Raw genomic sequence first — 20,378 nt, forward strand, 5'->3', positions numbered from 1 at the left:
GTGGGCTTTGAGCAATGATTTGAAGATGGGTAGGGAGGGGGCCCGGCGTATGGGCTCAGGGAGTTTGTTCCAAGCATGGGGTGAAGCGAGGCAGAAAGGGCGAAGCCTAGAGTTGGCGGTGGTGGAGAAGGGTACTGAAAGGAGGGATTTGTCAAGAGAGCGGAGGTTACGGGTGGGGACATAAGGGGAGATGAGAGTAGAGAGATAAGGAGGGGCTGCAGATCGAGTGCATTTGTAGGTGAGTAGGAGAAGCTTGAACTGTATGCGGTATCTGATCGGAAGCCAGTGAAGTGACTTGAGGAGAGGGGTGATATGAGTATATCGGTTGAGGCGGAAGATAAGACGTGCGGCCGAGTTCTGGATGGACTGAAGGGGGGATAGATGGCTAAGTGGGAGGCCGGTGAGGAGTAGGTTGCAGTAGTCAAGGCGAGAGGTAATGAGAGAGTGGATGAGAGTTCGAGTGGTGTGCTCGGAGAGGAGGGGGCGAATTTTGCTAATGTTATAGAGGAAGAAGCGACAGGTCTTGGCTATCTGCTGGATATGCGCAGAGAAGGAGAGGGAGGAGTCGAAGATGACACCAAGGTTGCGGGCAGATGAGACAGGGACGATGAGGGTGTTATCAATTGAGATAGAGAGTGAAGGGAGAGGAGAAGTGGGTTTGGGTGGGAACACAATAAGTTCCGTCTTGGCCATGTTTAGTTTCAGGTGACGGTTGGACATCCAGGCAGCAATGTCGGATAGGCAGGCCAGTACTTTGGCCTGGGTTTCCGCAGTGATTTCTGGTGTGGAGAGATAAAGCTGGGTGTCGTCAGCATAAAGATGATAGTGGAAACCATGAGAAGAGATTAGGGAGCCTAAGGAAGAGGTGTAGATTGAAAAAAGAAGGGGCCCAAGGACAGAACCCTGGGGAACTCCAACAGAGAGCGGGATAGGGGAGGAGGATGAGCCATGAGAGTGCACTCTGAAGGTACGATGGGAGAGATAAGAGGAGAACCAGGAGAGGACAGAGCCATGAAACCCAAAGGAGGACAGTGTCGAGAAGTAGGTTGTGATTGACAGTGTCAAAAGCGGCGGATAGGTCGAGGAGGATGAGGATTGAATAGTGACCTTTAGATTTGGCGAGGAACAGGTCATTGCAGACTTTAGATAATGCTGTTTCTGTCGAGTGTAGGGGGCGAAAGCCAGATTGAAGCGGATCGAGGATGGCATGAGAGGAGAGGAAATCAATGCAGCGGCTGTGAATGGCGCGTTCAAGTATCTTGGAGAGGAAGGGTAGGAGGGAAATGGGGCGGTAGTTGGAGGGACAGGTAGGGTCAAGTGATGGTTTTTTGAGGAGTGGTGTAACCACGGCATGTTTGAAGGTGTCTGGGACAGTTGCAGTGGAGAGACAGAGGTTGAGGATATGACAGATGGTGGGGGTGATAGTAGGAGTGACGGTGTTAAGTAAGTTGGTGGGGATGGGGTCTGAGGAACAGGTGGTGGATTTCGAGGAGGAGAGGAGATGGGCGGTTTCCTCTTCGGTGATAGCAGGAAAAGAGGAGAAGGAGGCCTGGGTAGGTTGGTTGAGAGAGTGGGTTATAGGAGGAGGAGAAGGTTTAGTGGTGAATTCAAGGTTGATCTTCTGGACCTTGTCACGGAAGTAGTCGGCCAGAGATTGCGGAGAAAGTGAGGGGGGAGTGGGAGCGGCAAAGAGACGACGAGGGTTAGAGCTGAGGAAATTAGTCAATTGGGTATAATAGTCCTGTTTAGCGAGGAATAGGGAGGATTGGAAGGAGGATAGCATGAATTTGAAATGAATGAAGTCATTATGGGCGCGAGATTTCCTCCAGTGGCGTTCAGCCAAACGGGCGCAGGAGCAAAGGTATCGGGTGCAAGGGGTCAGCCAGGGCTGGGGATTGGTACGCCTTGTGGGACGGGAGATGGGCGGCGCAAGGGTGTCAAGAGCAGAGGAGAGAGTGGCATTGTAAGTGGAGACAGTTTTGTCAACAGATTTGGAGGACAAGATGGAAGGGAGGAGGTCAGAGATACAAGAGGATAAGGTGGGGGGGTCAACAGCCTGGAAATTTCTGGACGTAGTAGTTAGTGTGGGGCGAGATTGAGGGGGAGGGTGCTGAAGTGTGAATGTGATTAGGTGATGGTCAGAGAGAGGAAGAGTTGAAACGCAGAAATTGGAGGGAGAGCAAGTGGAAGAGAGGACGAGATCAAGACAGTGGCCAGATTTATGAGTAGGGGTGGTGGGGCTCAGTTGGAGGTTGAAGGAGGAGGTAAGAGTGAGGAACTGAGAAACATATGAGTCGGATGGGTTATCAGTGTGAATATTGAAGTCACCAAGAATGAGGGATGGGGATGAGGGCTCGAGAAAAACGGAGAGCCAGGCATCGAAGTCGGTAAGGAAGGAATGGAGGGATTTATCGGGGGGGCGGTAAATGACTGCAACTCTGAGTGGCAGTGGGTGGAATAGACGGATGGAGTGAACTTCAAAGGATGAGAAGCAGTGAGACTGAGGTAGGGGGAGAGGTTGAAAACTGCAGGAGGGCGAAAGTAGTAGCCCGACGCCGCCACCGCGGCCAGCTGGGCGGGGCGAATGGGAGAAAAGATATCCACCGTGGCATAGGGCTGCGATTGAGGCAGAATTGTCGGGGTGAGCCAGGTTTCAGTTAGGGCAAGCGGTTGAAGGGAATGGGAGATGAAGAGATCGTGGGTAAAGGGAAGTTTGTTGCAGATGGAGTGGGCGTTCCACAGGGCGCACGAGAAGGGGAGGGAGGAGGGGGGGAGGAGGGGGATAGAGATGAGATTGGAGCTATCGTGGGAACGGTTGCTTAGATGAGGTGAGGGCGAGGACAAGTAACGGGGACCTGGGTTGGGATTGATGTCTCCCGCGGATAGCAGGAGAAGGAGCAAGACAGTGCGGAGAAGGGTGGGAGAGGAAGGTTGACGAAGGCGACGAAGACGGGATGCGCTTAGGAAGAAAGGGGAAGGGTTCATGGCAGGAAGGAGGTGTTGAAGGTTGAGAGCTAGGAAGGAGGAGGAAGACAGTAGGGATGGTGAGGTGGTGGGGGACAGGGGTAGGTAGGGTATTGGAGTAGCGAGAAGGACGGAAGAGGACAGGGATGGGTAGTGAGATCGTATGGTAGATGGCGGTTGGAGGGGGAAAAGATTGGGGAGGGACAGGGGAAGGAATAGGATGTGGATGGGGGCCATGGGTAGTGACTGAGGTGTTCACAGGGCAGGTCGGTGGGCTGGGAGACAGGCAGGTGGTGAGGGTGATCAGTCGGGGAAGGGAGTGATGAGCTGGTGGGGAGATGGGCTGGGAGGTGGTATTCTGTCAGGTGAATGGCTAGTGGGCAGGTTGAGTGGCAGGAGCAGGTGGATTGGGTATCAGGCAGGAAGGAGCAGGTGAGTGCGGACAGGTTTCGGGGTGGATTGGGTAACAGGCGGTGAGTGGGGTGGAGGGCACGGCAGTAGTGCTGGAACAAGCTGGAATGGTTTGAAGCAGGAGCTGGCGGACTACACAAGCTGAAGCAGACAAACTGGAACAGGCTAGACAATCTAGAATAAGCTGATGCAGATGGGCTGGAACAGGCTGAATCAGGCAGTCTGGAGCAGGCTGAGTCAGGCAGTCTGGAGCAAGCTGGCTGGAGCAGGAGGTCAGCAGCAAGCAGGTAGGCTGGATCAGGCGGACTGGAACAAGGTGGAGCAGGATGACTGGAGCAATCAGGGAGAAGCTGGAACAGGCTGGGTCAGGCAGTCGGGAGCAGGCTGAGTCAGGCAGTCTGGAGCAAGCTGGCTGGAGCAGGAGGTCAGGAGCAAGCAGGGAGGCTGGATCAGGCGGACTGTAACAAGGTGGAGCAGGATGACTGGAGCAAGCAGGGAGAAGCTGGAACAGGCGGACTGGAACAAGCTGGATCAGGCGGACTGGAGCAAGCAGGAAGAGGCTGGATCGGCGGACTGGAACAAGTTGGCTGGATCAGGCGAACTGGAGCAAGCAGGGAGAGCCGGATCGGGCGGACTGGAACAAGCTGGATCAGGTGGACTGGGACAAGTTGGATCAGGCAGACTGGAGCAAGCAGGAAGAAGCTGGGTCAGGCGAACTGGAACAGGCAGGAAGAAGCTGGATCAGGCGGACTGGAGCAAGCAGGAAGAAGCCGGATCAGGCGGACTGGAGCAAGCAGGAAGAAGCCGGATCAGGCGGACTGGAGCAAGCAGGAAGAAGCTGGGTCAGGCGGACTGGAGCAAGCAGGAAGAAGCTGGGTCAGGCGGACTGGAGCAGGCAGGAAGAAGCCAGGTCAGGCGGACTGGAGCACGCAGGAAGAAGCTGGATCAGGCGGATTGGAGCAGGCAGGAAGAAGCTGGGTCAGGCGAACTGGAGCAGGCAGGAAGAAGCCGGAACATGCGGACTGGGGCAGGCAGGAAGAAGCTGGATCAGGCGGGCTGGAACAAGCTGGAAGAAGCTGGATCAAGAGGACTGGAGCAGGCTGGAGGAAACCGGATCATGCGGACTGGAGCAGGCAGGAGGAAGCTGGATCAGGTGGACTGGAGCAAGCTGGAAGAAGCCGGATCATGCGGACTGGAGGACGGAGGAAGACGCTGGATCAGGTGGACTGGAACAACAGGGAGAAACTGGATTGGGTGGCTGGAAGAGATGGACTGGAAAGGCTGGGTTGGCAGACTGGAATAGGCCAGTGCCAGTGGAACTCTGCCTCCCCTCGGCCTCTGTCCCTGTAGCCCGGTCACATAGGTCGCCGGATGGGCAGGCCGGAACACGCTGGGGCTGCTGGACTCTGCCTCCTCGCAGCTCCTGTCCTGCTCCTGTCGGCCGGCCGCGCAAGTCACACCCCGACACCACCGCAGGATGGATCCCAGTCCCGTGGTCTACAGTCCGCGTCCAGGCCGTTCCGGCAGGGAGCACGGCTGCAACGCACAGGACCCTGGGGCACGACCAGCGCGGGCCGCCGGATGGGCGACGGCGATGGGGATAGGCCGCAGCCACGCGGCAGCAGACAACCAGGATCGGCCCCGGGCCACCCGCACGCCCACCCGCGCCGGAACAGCAAGCGTGGGAGAGAGGGCAAGCGAGAAGGGTTGGCGGGAAGCCCTGCCCGCGCGTCCGCTGTCACAGCACGTCGTGGCCGCGCTGCCGCAAACCACGAGGCTGGAGAGAATACACGGTCGACCCCCAGGCTCCAGCAGTCCCACCGCGCTCTCCGCTCTGTTCCCTCCAGTGCTGCTGTCTTCAGTGCTGATGGGCTGGATCACGGGCCAGAGGTTTTTTGCGCTTTTCGATGGATAACCTAACGGGGTGGTTCCATCCTCGCTATCGCTTTGCTACTCAGCTTCAGCGCTGGGAGGTTCACGAATGGCGGGATGTCCGGGCACTCGGGTGATTATTCCAGGTGAGTGTCCCGAATCGTAGTATCCGTCTTTGGGGATTTCCGCTAATAACCAAACTTATGGAGGGCGTAGTGACGAAACAGCTCACTAACTACCTAAACAAATAATCAATCCTTCACGAATCCCAATCAGGCTTCAGGTCGAACCACAGCACTGAAACAGTACTAGTAACCTTAATGAACAAATTCAAACAAGCAATTGCAACTGGCAACAACATACTTCTCTTACAATTCGACATGTCCAGTGCCTTTGATATGGTAGACCATGGAATATTACTACACATCCTAGAATACTTTGGAATTGGAGGTAACTTAATTGGTTTAGAGGCTTCCTGACCTCAAGATCATACCAGGTAACAACTAAAGAAGCCACATCAGCCCCATGGACACCGGAATGTGGAGTCCCCCAAGGATCTCTCACCAACCCTCTTTAACCTGATGATGATACCCTTAGCCAAGCTACTAGCCAACAAAAACCTGAACCCATACATATATGCAGACGTCGTCACGATATACATTCCGTTTAAACATGACCCTAAGGAAATCGCCAATGAGATCAACCAAAGCCTCCAAATAATGCACTCCTGGGCGGATGCATTTCAGTTAAAACTCAATGCAGAAAAAACACAATGCCTTATACCTCACAACACAACACAAATAAATTCTCTACCATAACCACACCAAACATTTCCCTTCCCGTCTGAAAATTCTTGGAGTCACCCTTGACCGAAATCTCACACTTGAAAATCACGTGAAGAACACAGCTAAGAAAATGTTCCACTCCATGTGGAAACTTAAAAGAGTAAAACTTTTCTTCCGGAGATCTATCTTTCGCAACTTGGTACAGTCAATGGTGCTAAGCCACCTGGACTATTGCAACGCACTCTACGCCGGCTGCACAGAACAGAACATCAAGAAACTTCAAACAGCCCACAGACACTTTGGCTATTTGACTTCTAGCTGCCCATTAGTTACCCATTAGTGGTACTAGTATCTTGAGGATTCCTAGAAACTGATGCACAGAATCCTCCCTCCTGAAACTAGGCCAGAATAAAATGAGAGTATCTGCTTACCCTGATGCATCTTTGGTGTGTTTCAGTCTTTTCCTCTCAGGAGAAACCAAAGTCATAGACTTCCCTTTCCTCTCAGCTCCCTGCTCTTTGCATTCCACCTTTCAAGGAAAAAAAAATTATTAGAACAGAAAACAAAAATTCCAAATGCTTCTTTCAACATGCCCAAGAGACAGCAAATACAGACTGGTTCCCTATTCTAAGGGGCAATGAATAATGGGCAGAAGTGCTGTTGAGGAGGGGATCAAATAGGGTGTTCAACATAATGTATCATGGGGGGCGGCACAACAACTGAATAGAGGCTGACTGAATTTCAGTTTCAGTGCTGAAATCGGCTTGAAGTCTGGATGCGGCCATGCTTCAGTTTTGGCTGACAGTGCCAATCATTTTCTGCTGAAACAAACTCCACCCCACCCCCAAACAAAACTGTTGCCCTCCTATTACCTGACAGAAAGCGAAACCCCTGGCCAAAGCCCTGACAAAAAGCCGCCCACTGTCCTCTTGTGGCCTACCTTAGAAGTCATAGTAGTCTAGTAGCCTAACCAGGGAAAGAGCAACACTCCGGTTGCTCCTGCTGTCTCCACATTCAAAATGGCTGCTGAGACTGCCGCTGAAGGTCACAGTCCGCATATGCAGAGCAACTGTGAATCGCTCCTACCTGCTCAGGTCTTGGCAGCCATTTTGAATTTGGAGACAGCAGGGACAGGAGCAACTGGAGATTGTTCCTCCTCGGTTAGACCACTAGGGAAATGGAAGGCTTTTTGTCGGGGGAAGGGGGGATGCCATGTCATCCGGGTTTCGGCTGAAATGGGAGGGGAAAATTCAGCCATAGATTCAGTTTCAGTCACCCTCTATAATCAAATTATGTTAGGAAAGAAAAGGAAGAATCCATATTGGCTGCAGGTTGCCCTGAAGAAAAAGCTGCAAACCTACTGCTTATGCACTACTAAGGCTAAAGATGGTGCAGACACTGTTACAGATAAAGGCTTGTTCTAAGGTGATATGAATAATGGACAGCTGAGAAATGTACTGGAAACGTGGTGGGCAGACGGGTGGTATAAGATCACTGGTCAAAATGGAACTAGGAGCACTGTTTAGAAGGAAGTGCTAATGAGGAAGTAGTTGGAAGCATTGGTGAAACGAGGGCTAAGAGTGCAGGTTGGGCGCTGGTACAGTAAATGAGGTAAAGTGGGTAAAATCCCTTGCTTTGATTATTGCAATGGTTTTCTCTTTGGTTTGTGTGGTTGTTTTCACAAATCTTTGCAGGTTGCTCAAAATAAGGCAGCTTGGGTGCTTTTCAGGTACCCTCGCTATATGCATATTACTCCCAGATTAAGCAGTAAATTGTTTAACAAAATTTTATTGCTAGTTTTTAATGTTAGGAAGAATTTGATTTACTGTTATTTCAGCTACAGGCAAGAGCCTTGATATCCACCATGGCTAATTTGTTTAATGTTCCATCATTTAGAGCGATGAGATTGGATGAATACCAAAAATTGACTTTTGAGGTACAGGCAAGCTACAAGCAAGAGTCTTGAGATCCACCATGGCTAATTTGTTGATGTACCATCGTTTAGAGTGATTAGATTGGATGAATACTGCAAACTGACTTTCAAAGTATGGGAGTCTAAACTATGAGTCGCCTGAACAGAGTTGATCTATCACAGTTTAAAAAAAAGGACTAAAAACTTTGTTATTTCATGAGGCATTTGATGATTAAGAGAGCTTGAGACAACCTTTGAACAGTGGGAGGCACTTTGGAGCTGCACAATATGATGAATATGAAATGTTAATTGAAGATATGTGGATGTTTATCGTCTGTCTTATTTGGGTATGATGTTATTTTATACTGTGAATGTTTAACTGTAAGCTGCCTAGAACATGGTGTCTTACATTTATGTCTCTTTATGCCTTTTCAGACATATGTCATCATAATATATACCTTTTCATAATATCATTTTACATGCTTTAATCTATATAAGCATTTGGTTTTCCCTGCATTTCATTAACCCTTTTTATATCACTTTCATTCTTCATACACACACAGACCTTAGAGATCTTCGTTTCGAAATTTCCCTTGGAGCACATATTCTGAGGTATATCTTCTGAGGTAATTCACAATTCATTTACTTTATTAAAAACTACTTTCTGGTATAATTAACTTAAAACACACAAAATTTGGATTAACATATGCTTATTATAAATGTATTATTTTTTCTCTTTATTTTTTCTCTTTATATACATATATTATTCTCTATATTTTTAATTACAATTTTTGTGTACAAATACATCATTTATTTTCATAAATTGACAAAATTATTTTTATAGATTTATTTTTACAAATTGATGTACTGTCCGAAACATTATCCATGTTGCTTCATAATTCATAATATTTAATAATTCATATTTTTCAAAAAAAAACAATGTCATTTTTTATAAATTGATGTATTGTTCAAAGCACTATTTATGTGCCTCGATTCATAAATTTTAATAATCCCAAAAAATTTTTAAAAAATTTTTTTTTTAAAGAATCACCTTTTAATACTTCACATATATAATTAACTTTTAACATTTAAATGTCATGTTATTAGAACGAGTCACAGATAATTTTCTGTCTGTTTGTTTATTCATTGATGTCATATATTCAGCGATTGTCGCTTGCTTTATTCATTATATTTATGTTCATGTTATATTTGTAACAATATTCTTTATTTGTTTTATTATTCAATTTAGGTTGCAAAGACCCCTGAGGCAGGCCTTAGGGCCGAAACACGGCCGTGTCGGGTCCATTTTATGCACAAATTTGTTATTTTTTAATTTTGATTTTTTATGTGAATAAATACATTTTTTTGGTATCCTCATCCATTCTCCTCACTTTTTGTTTTTTATATCATGAAGTAGGAAGTACTCCTGTAGCCAGGACCTGCCCACCAGGGAATGTACTATCCCCTCTCGCACCGAGGATACGTCTCCAAGTGCTGCCCGGGATGGAAAGGTTAGGACAGCCGCTGTAGTCGGTGATTCGATCATTAGGCATATAGATAGCTGGGTGGCTGGTGGACGTGAGGATCGCCTGGTGACTTGCCTGCCTGGTGCGAAGGTGGCGGACTTCACACGCCACCTAGATAGGATTTTAGATAGTGCTGGGGAGGAGTCGGCTGTCTTGGTAAATGTGGGTATCAATGACATAGGAAAATGTGGGAGAGAGGTTCTGGAAGCCAAATTTAGGCTCTTAGGTAGTAAGCTCAAATCCAGATCCTCTAGGGTAGCATTTTCTGAAATGCTACCTGTTCCACGCGCAGGGCCAAAGAGACAGGCAGAGCTCCGGAGTCTCAATGCATGGATGAGACGATGGTGCAGGGAGGAGGGTTTTAGATTTGTTAAAAACTGGGCAACATTCTGGGGAAGGGGGAGCCTATTCCGAAAGGATGGGCTCCACCTTAACCAGGGTGGGACCAGGCTGCTGGCATCGGCATTTAAAAAGGAGATAGAGCAGCTTTTAAACTAGAAATGGAGGGAAGGCCGAAAGGCGCATGGTTCTGGATAAGGTATCTTGCAAAGATACCTCACAAACAGGGAAGATATGGTTTCTGGATAGTGAGGTTGCACAATAGACCGTGGTAGGCCTGGTGCAACCAAATACAACCAAAGATCAGACAAAAGATGGCAAATTATTAGTGTCAAGTACTAAGCATCATGCAAATAGGAACAACAAACATACTCTGAAATGTCTATATGCAAATGCTAGGAGTCTAAGAAATAAGATGGGAGAGTTGGAATATATTGCACTAAATGAAAAATTGGATATAATAGGCATTACTGAGACCTGGTGGAAGGAGGATAACCAGTGGGACACTGTCATACCGGGGTACAAAGTATATCGTAGTGATAGGATGGACTGGATTGGTGGAGGGGTAGCACTGTATATTAACGAGAACCTTGACTCAGATAGATTAGAAATTCAGGAGGACACAAATCACAGCTTTGAATCATTGTGGGTTGAAATTCCATGTATAAAAGAGAAAAGGACGGTGATAGGAGTGTACTACCGTCCAACTCGCCAGGATGAGCAGGTTGACGCAGAAATGATATACACAGGAAGTCAAATATGTTAGCGTTTAACTTTAAAAAAGGAGACTATGATAAAATGAGAAGAACAGTTAAAAAAAAACTTAGGGGGGCAACTGAGAGGGTAAAAACTGTACAACAGGCATGGACGCTGTTCAAAAATACCATCCTGAAGGCCCAGGCCAAACATATTCCGCGAATTAGAAAAGAAATACGGAAGTCCAAAAGACAGCCAGCGTGGTTGAAAAGTGAGGCAAAGGAAGCTATTAGGGCTAAAAGAAACGCCTTCAGAAAATGGAAGAAGGAACCGTCTGAAAATAACAAGAAGCAGCATAAGGAGTGTCAAAGCAAATGCAAGGCGCAGATAAAGAAGCCCAAGAGGGATTACGAAAAAAAGACAGCATTAGAGGCAAAAAAAAAAAAAAAAAACCATAGCAAAAAATTTTTTTTCGGTATATTAAAAGCAGGAAGCCGGTAAAAGAATTGGTTGGGCCGCTGGATGACAGAGGGGTAAAAGGGGCGATCAAGGAAGATAAAGACATAGCGGAGAGATTGAATGAATTCTTTGCTTCGGTCTTCACCGAGGAAGATTTGGGTGGGATACCAGTGTCAGAAATGGTATTTCAAGCGGACGAGTCGGAGAAACTTACTGAGTTCACGGTAAACCTGGAGGACATAATGGGGCAGTTCAGCAAACTGAAGAGTAGCAAATCTCCTGGACCGGATGGTATTCATCCTCGTGGTACCGGAAGATTGGAGGGTGGCCAATGTAACGCCGATTTTTAAAAAAGGTTCCAGGGGAGACCCGGGAAATTATAGACTGGTGAGTCTGACGTCGGTGCCGGGGAAAATGGTAGAGGCTATTATCAAAAACAAAATTACAGAGCACATCCAAGGACATGGATTACTGAGACCAAGTCAACACGGCTTTTGTGTGGGGAAATCTTGCCTGACCAATTTCAATTCTTTGAAGGAGTAAACAAACATGTGGACAAAGGGGAGCCGGTTGATATTATGTATCTGGATTTTCAAAAGGCGTTTGACAAGGTACCTCATGAAAGGCTACAGAGGAAATTGGAGGGTCATGGGATAGGAGGAAATGTCCTATTGTGGATTGAAAATTGGTTGAAGGATAGGAAACAGAGAGTGGGGTTAAATGGGCAGTATTCACAATGGAGAAGGGTAGCTAGTGGGGTTCCTCAGGGGTCTGTGTTAGGACCGCTGCTTTTTAATATATTTATAAATGATTTAGAGATGGGAGTAACTAGCAAGGTAGTTAAATTTGCTGATGACACAAAGTTATTCAAAGTCGTTAACTCATGAAAGGATTGTGAAAAGTTACAGAAGGGCCATATGATACTGGGAGACTGGGCGGCTAAATGGCAGATGACGTTTAATGTGAGCAAGTGCAAGGTGATGCATGTGGGAAAAAAGAACCCGAATTATAGCTACGTCATGCAAGGTTCCACGTTAGGAGTTACGGACCAAGAAAGGGATCTGGGTGTAGTCGTCGAAAATACACTGAAACCTTCTGCTCAGTGTGCTGCTGCGGCTAGGAAAGCGAATAGAATGTTGGGTATTATTAGGAAAGGTATGGAAAACAGGTGTGAGGATGTTATAATGCCGTTGTATCGCTCCATGGTGCGACCGCACCTTGAGTACTGTGTTCAATTCTGGTCGCTGCATCTCAAGAAAGATATAGTAGAATTGGAAAAGGTGCAGTGAAGGGCGACGAAAATGAAAGCGGGGATGGGACAACTTCCCTATGAAGAAAGACTAAGGAGGCTAGGGCTTTTCAGCTTGGAGAAGAGACGGCTGAGGGGAGACATGATAGAGGTATATAAAATAATGAGTGTATTGGAACAGGTGGATGTGAAGCGTCTGTTCACGCTTTCCAAAAATACTAGGACTAGGGGGCATGCGATGAAACTACAGTGTAGTAAATTTAAAACAAATTGGAGAAAATGTTTCTTCACCCAACGCATAATTAAACTCTGGAATTCGTGAGAACGTGGTGAAGGCGGTTATTTTGGCAGAGTTTAAAAAGGGGTTAGACAAGTCCATAAATCACTTCTAAATGGACTTCGGAAAAATTCACAATTCCAGGAATAACATGTATAGAATGTTTGTACATTTGGGAAGCTTGCCAGGTGCCCTTGGCCTGGATTGGCCGCTGTCGTGGACAGGATGCTGGGCTCGATGGACCCTTGGTCTTTTCCCAGTGTGGCATTACTTATTTACTTAAGAGTGAAGCTGAAAGTACAAATAATCTTTCAGATCAATGATAGATGCAGATTAATACTAGACAATATTGCCCCAACTCAAACCAGAACCTCACACAAAAAGAACTCAAAACCGTGGTTCAACGAAGAACTGAAAAAAACTTAAAACACAAGTTAGAAGGTTAGAACGTGTGCGTGGAATAAAAAGAAAGATGACCCCACACTTAACACCTGGAAACAACTTCAAAGAAAATATACCATAAGACAAACTAAAAGATTATATTACAAAACCAAAATTGGACCAAACTACAAGGACACACATATTCTCTTCCAACTCGTGAATCAACTACTAGATATCACACCAGTCACAATCAACAGCTCAGATACACCAGGAGCAGACAATCTCGCGAAATACTTCAACGAGAAGATCGTAAAACTACGACTCAAAATACCTGTCAGCACCATCAATTACACCAATCGCCTTGACTGTTTAGATCCAGACCCTGGTATATACCCAGCACACAGAACCTGGACCAACTTCGAGATACTATCGGAGGATCTCATCTCCCAAACGCTCAAAAGATTCGCCAGATCTCATTGCAAACTAGACATTTGCCCAAACAACCTTATGACTTCTGCCCCTCAACAACTTATAACAGACCTAACGGATCATTTGAACTACATGTTACAAAACGGAATCTTCCTGAAGGAGAAAGGAAACATACTACTCACCCCATGCCCAAAGACGCAAAGAAAAGTGCTAGTGAACTAACCAACTACAGACCAGTAGCATCCATTCCCTTAATAACCAAACTAAAGGAAGGAATGGTGACCAAACAACTCACAAATTATTTAAACAAATTCTCAATACTCCATGACTCCCAGTCAGGATTTCGGTCTAACCACAGTACTGAAACAGTACTAGTCACCCTTATGACTAAATTCAAACAATTGATCGCACCTGGCAAGAACATACTACTACAATTTGACATGTCCAGCACCTTCGACATGGTTGACCATGGAATAGTACTACATATCCTAGAGTACTTCGGAATTGGAGGCAATGTTCTCAATTGGTTCAAGGGATTCCTAACCACACGATCATACTAAGTAACATCCAATTCGACCACATCGGCCACCTGAAAGTGGAGTTCCACAAGGATCCCTCCTCTCACCGACCTTATTCAACTTAATGATGATACCCTTGGCCAAACTACTATCAAACCAAAACCTCAACCCATACATATATGCAGACGACGTAACGATCTACATCCCGTTTAAACAAGATTTAAAGGAAATCTCCAATGACATCAACCAGAGTCTACATATTATGCATTCATGGGCAGACGCATTCCAGTTAAAACTCAATGCAGAAAAAACCCCAATGCCTAATACTCACCTCTCAACATAACACGAACAAATTCACCACCGTTAACACACCAACACTGAAACTTCCAATTTCGGACACCCTAAATATTCTTGGAGTTACCATTGATCGTCACCTAACACTGGAGAATCACGTGAAAAACACAACCAAGAAGATGTTCCACTCAATGTGGAAACTAAAAAGAGTAAGACCTTTCTTCCGTAACCTGGTACAATCAATGGTACTCAGCCATCTAGACTACTGTAATGCACTCTATGCTGGCTGCAAAGAGCAAATAATCAAGAAATTTCAGACAGCCCAGAACACAGCAGCTAGACTCATATTCGGCAAAACTAAATATGAGAGTGCTCAACCCTTACGAGAAAAACTACACTGGCTACCACTCAAAGAACGCATCACGTTCAAAATATGTACCCTAGTTCACAAAATCATTCACGGAGATGCCCCAGCCTACATGTCAGACCTGATAGACCTACCACCAGGAACGCTACCAAATCATCTCGCACATTCCTCTTCACTTCCCCAACTGCAAAGGTCTAAGGTACAAATTAATGCGTCAACCTTTTCCTACTTGAGCACACAATTCTGGAACGCGCTGCCGTGCAATCTAAAAACAATCTACAAACTAACTAACTTCCGCAAACTATTGAAGACTCATCTCTTTAACAAGGTATACCAGAAAGATCAACAAATATGAACTCCTACACATACATCCAGAACAGCCCTATGATATTTGCTTGCTATACTATTATCATGCTCTATCATTATCATGTTACCCAAGATCCTGCAATACTAAATATCTATTTTCTTATGTTCTTCCACTATTCATGATGTAATGTAAGCCACATTAAGCCTGCAAAGAGGTGGGAAAATGTGGGATACAAATGCAATAAATAAATAAATAAATAAAACTCTTCCATTGTCTTCAAATAACACTGCAATAACCTCTTTAGGATCTGCTGATGAAGCTGGTTGGATTCTCAATTTCTGGAGGTCCTGTGAAACACTGGTAAAGAAATAGACTGACTGAGATGAAACCAGGACACCCACCTTAGGAAGAAACTAGCTGAAATATCACCTTCTCAATAGATATCACCAAGAATGGCCTGAAACTCTGAAATTCTCTTTACTGAATATATAGCCACAAAGAATGAAGTCTTTAAGGTAAGTTTAATGTGGCATCTTCAAGCAGCACAAACAGTGCCTCTACTAGTGTGTGCAGCAGCAAGTTAAGTACCAAGAGGGCTCAACTAAGTCCCTGGAAGAATTCAAAATTCTGCTGCACGCAGGGCCGTGCCGATGCGGTAAGCGAGGTAAGCGCCGCAGGGGGGCGCCCACCTCTGGAGGGCGCCGCCGCGGTGCTTACCCTCGCCCCGCCGAGGACTTTAAATCTTTTGGCACCAGAGAGGGGGGTGCCGCCGCTCCCGCTGCTCTTCATCCTGGCACCCCCCCCCCTCCCGCACCAGCCCTTTAAATTTATTTGCCGAGCGAGCGCAGCACCTTGTGTGCAAGTAAAAGAAGCGGATCTGATCATCTCATTGGGCCTTCCCTCACTGTCCCGCCCTCCTCTGACGTAACTTCCTATTTCCTCTAGGGCGGGACAGTGAAGGAAGGCCCAATGAGATGATCGGATTCGCTTCTTTTACTTGCACACGAGGTGCTGCGCTCGCTATCGCGTCGGCAATTTCTTTTTAAAGACGGGTGGCAGGGAGAAGACGAGGCAGGGTGAGGGTGGGGGATAGATGGGGTGACCGTGAAGGTGGGGGAGGACTCGGATAGCAGAAGAGACTGAGTGGGAGACAGATGGGGTGAGGGGGACTCGGATGGGCAGAAGGGACTGGGTGGGAGCCAGATGGGGTGAGGGGGACTCGGATGGGCAGAAGGTACTGGGTGGGAGACAGATGGGGTGAGGGGGACTCGGATGGGCAGAAGGGACTGGGTGGGAGCCAGATGGGGTGAGGGGGACTCGGATGGGCAGAAGGGACTGGGTGGGAGACAGATGGGGTGAGGGGGACTCGGATGGGCAGAAGGGACTGGGTGGGAGACAGATGAGGTGAGGGTGGGGGGCACTTGGATAGCAGAAGGGACTGGGTGGGAGACAGATGGGGTGAGGGGGACTCGGATGGGCAGAAGGGACTGGGTGGGAGACAGATGGGAGAAGGGGCATGGAGCTGGAACTGGGGTCTGAAAAGTGAGCAGGAGGGAGAATGGGGTCATGCCTGGGGCAGGGGTGGATGGGAGAATCAATGGATCTGGAACTAGGGGCAGCCGCAGGTGGGAACTAGGAGCCGAAAGAGGGGGCAGTGAGGGGGGGGGGATAGATCCTGGATGGAATGGGGAGTGAGAGGGAGGGCAGACCCTGAATGGATGGGAGGGCAGAGAGGCATGGATGGGAGGGCAGGGCCCAGGGAGAGGACAAATTGTTGAAAGGGGAGGGGAGAGAGGATTGCTGGCTATGGATGGAGGAGGGAAGGGCAGAGAGGGACAAGGATGGACATGGGGGCCCAGGGAGAGGACAAATTGCTGGAAATGGAGGGGAGGGGAGAGAGGAGGATTGCTGGCTATGGATGGAGGAGGGAAGGGCAGAGAGGGACAAGAATGGACATGGATGGGAGGGCAGGACCCAGGGAGAGAGGAGAAATTGCTGGAAATGGATATAGAGCAAGAAATGAAGAAGAAAGGAGAAAAGTAAAGAAATAAATGGAAAGGAAGCCCTGGAAATGGAGTTAAGAGGACAGATAGCAGCAGAATCAGATACTGGACCAGCATGATTGAAAAAAGAAAGTCACCAGACAACAAAGGTAGAAAAAAAATTATTTTATTTTCATTTTAGCGTTTGGAATATGTCCACTTTGAGAATTTACATCTGCTATCTTATTTTGCAATGTATAGCAATTTGTTTCTAAGAATATTGCTGACAATTCCTTTCAGTGTGGCAAGTGGTGAGCGATCATTTTCATGGGGGGGTGGGGTGATCATTTTCACGGGGGGGGGGGGGGGGGGGCGCCAACTGATAGTCTACAGGGGGGCGCCAGAGACCCTAGGCACGGCCCTGGCTGCACGACTAATATTCTGCCAGTGTCGTTATGCTCATATTAGCCCTCTCCTCAAGTCACTTCACTGGCTTCCTATCTGTTTCCGCATACAGTTCAAACTCCTCTTATTGACCTATAAGTGCATTCACTCTGCAGCTCCTCAGTACCTCTCCACTCTCATCTCTCCCTACATTCCTCCCCGGGAACTCCGTTCACTGGGCAAATCTTTCTTATCTGCACCCTTCTCCTCCACTGCTAACTCCAGACTCTGTTCCTTTTATCTTGCTGCATCATATGCCTGGAATAGACTTCCTGAGCCAGTACGTCAAGCTCCATCTCTGGCCGTCTTAAAATCTAGGCTAAAAGCCCACCTTTTTGATGCTGCTTTTAACTCCTAACTCTTATTCACTTGTTCAGAACCCCTATTTTATCATCTTCACTTTAATATTCTCTTATGTCTTGTTTGTCCTGTTTGTCTGTCCTAATTAGATTGTAAGCTCTGTTGAGCAGGGACTGTCTTTTCTTGTTCAACTGTACAGCGCTGCGTAAGTCTAGTAGTAGTAGTTACTTAACGTCCCTCAAAAACCACATTGCATCTGAGTGAGCAACCAGTGACCAAACAAAAGCTAAATCTCTATAGCGAGAAATGGCCACCATCTGCATTCTCAGAAAGGCTACAGCTAAACTCTTGTCCAAACCATCCTGTAGATATTGTAGAATTTCCAAAAAATACCACAAAGGCACCACTTTCTGTTCCTCACACCACTGCTCAAAAACTCTCCACACTAACATATTCCAAAGAGATCAAACTGTTCCTCAAATGCACCAGAGTATCTATGATGTGGGAATAAGGACCTCTTCCATAGCCTCACCCTCTTGAGAGCCAAACCAAAACACAGAATTGAGACATGGCCGGCATCTGATTCAGCACCTGAACCTTCCATTGTTAACAGTACTAACAGCTCATCTGCTTACAGCCAGGTCTCTGTTATCAGGGCTTCCTTGGCTAATCCAATTCCATTAACATGACATGTCCCTAATGACCTTCTATCCTCTGAATGACTCAGCCCAGCAGTGGCCATGAGTGAAACACATACGGCAATCACCCCCAATGCCACAGCTGTACCAGTGCATCTATACCTGCTGTTTGACGATCATGCCTTTGACTTAAAAGCTTGGGAACACTGGTATTTCTTCCTGACACCATGAGATCCATAACAGGGGTTCTACACCTTTGGACAATGGCGTTGAATGCCTCCCTCTGGTAGACTCCACTCCCTCAGATCCAGGGTCTCTCTGCTCAAGAAATCTGCCTGTATATTCTCCATGTAGTACAAAAAACAGAAGAAACCAGTCTTCGCAAGGAAATCAACAAGAAACAAAACAGCAAAGATGACTAACAAAAGCAAAAAACAAAAAATATAAAAATAAAAAATATATATTAAAAATGTCAAAATTTAAAAATCAATCATAAAATATGTATTTAAAAGATGAATCCATCAAAATCAAAAAATTACATAAAAAAGACGACACTTTTTTGGATGTAAAAATGAAGAATCAACTTTATTAGCCAAACTGTAGCAGGGAGAAAGGGACTCGACACAGTTGTGTTTTGGCCGTACTGGCCTGCGTCATGAGTCTTCTCTGCCGTCTGTTGATTATTAATTCTATCCAAATATAAAAAGAATATGTATGTCTTACCAATAAATTGACGCTATAGCGCTCAATTGTACTGGAAAAAGACTGCACTTTACCCAACACATTAATATCTTCATAAGTACTTAAGTATTGCCACACTGGGACAGACCAAAGGTTCATCAAGCCCAGCATCCTGTTTCCAACAGTGGCCAATCCAGGTCACAAATACCTGGCAAGATCCCCAAAAAAGTACAAAACATTCTATACTGCTTATCCCAGAACTAAGCAGTGGATGTTCCCAAGTAAATTTAATAATGGTCTATATACTTTTCCTTTAGGAAGCCATCCAGACCATTTTTAAAGCCCACTAAGCTAACCACCTTTACCACATTCTCTGGCAACAAATTCCAGAGCTTAATTACACGTTGAGTGAAGAAAAAGTTTCTTTAATTCGTTTTAAGTTTACTATTTTGTAGCTTTACCGCATGCCCCCTAGTCCTACTATTTTTCGAAAGAGTAAACAAATGATTCATGTCTAGCAGTTCCACTCCACTCATTTTATAGACCTCTATCATATCTCCCCTCAGCCGTCTCTTCACCAAGCTAAAGAGCCCTAGACGCTTCAGCCTTTCCTCATAGAAAAGACGTCCCATCCCCTTTATCATTTTTGTTGCCCTTCTCTGTACCTTTTCTAATTCCACTATATCTTTTTTGAGATGCAGCGACCAGAATTGAACACAATATTTGAGGTGTGGTCGCACCATGGACCGATACAAAGGCATTATAACATCCTCACTTTTGTTTTCCATTCCTTTCCTAATAACACCTAACATTCTATTTGCTTTCTTAGCCGCAGCAGCACACTGAGCAGAGCATTTTAACGTATCATCAACGACACCGAGATCCCTTTCTTGGTCGGTGACTCCTAATGTGGAACCTTGCATTACATAGCTCTAGTTCGGGTTCTTCATTCCCACATGCATCACTTTGCACTTGCTCACATTAAACGTCATCTGCCATTTAGATGCCGAGTCTCCCAGTCTCGTAAAGGTCTTCCTTTAATTTTTCACAATCTTCCCTCGATTTAACGACTTTGAATAACTTTGTGTCGTCAGCAAATTTAATTACCTCACTAATTACTCCCATCTCTAGGTCATTTATAAATATGTTAAAAAGTAGCGGTCTCAGCATAGACCCCTGGGGAACCCCAACAACTACCCTTCTCCTATTGAGAATACTGACCATTTAACCCTACTCTCTGTTTTCTATCTTTTAACCAGTTTTTAATCCATAATAGAACACTACCTCCTATCCCATGACTCTCCAATTTCATAACTTTGAATAACTTTGTGTCGTCAGCAAATTTAATTACCTCACTAGTTACTCCCATCTCTAAATCATTTATAAATATGTTAAAAAGCAGCAGTCCCAGCACAGACTCCTGAGGAATCCCACTATCTACTCTTCTCCATTTAGAATACTGACCATTTAACCGCACTCTCTGTTTTCTATCCTTTAACCAATTTCTTCTCGTGTCTTTCATGAGGTACTTTGTCAAACGCCTTTTG

At 46.3% G+C, this 20,378-nt stretch overlaps 1 protein-coding gene across 1 annotated transcript in view; it reads right to left on the bottom strand.

The window, feature by feature from the left end:
• Nucleotides 1–20,378, bottom strand: part of RBM6 (RNA binding motif protein 6) — a 631,054-nt gene that overhangs the window by 39,767 nt on the left and 570,909 nt on the right. The window contains 1 exon segment of the mRNA XM_030205417.1: nucleotides 6,464–6,561. Coding sequence (XP_030061277.1) covers nucleotides 6,464–6,561 — 98 coding nt within the window.

The sequence above is a fragment of the Microcaecilia unicolor genome, chromosome 6 (assembly GCF_901765095.1).
Source record: "Microcaecilia unicolor chromosome 6, aMicUni1.1, whole genome shotgun sequence".
Classification (NCBI taxonomy): Eukaryota; Metazoa; Chordata; class Amphibia; order Gymnophiona; family Siphonopidae; genus Microcaecilia; species Microcaecilia unicolor.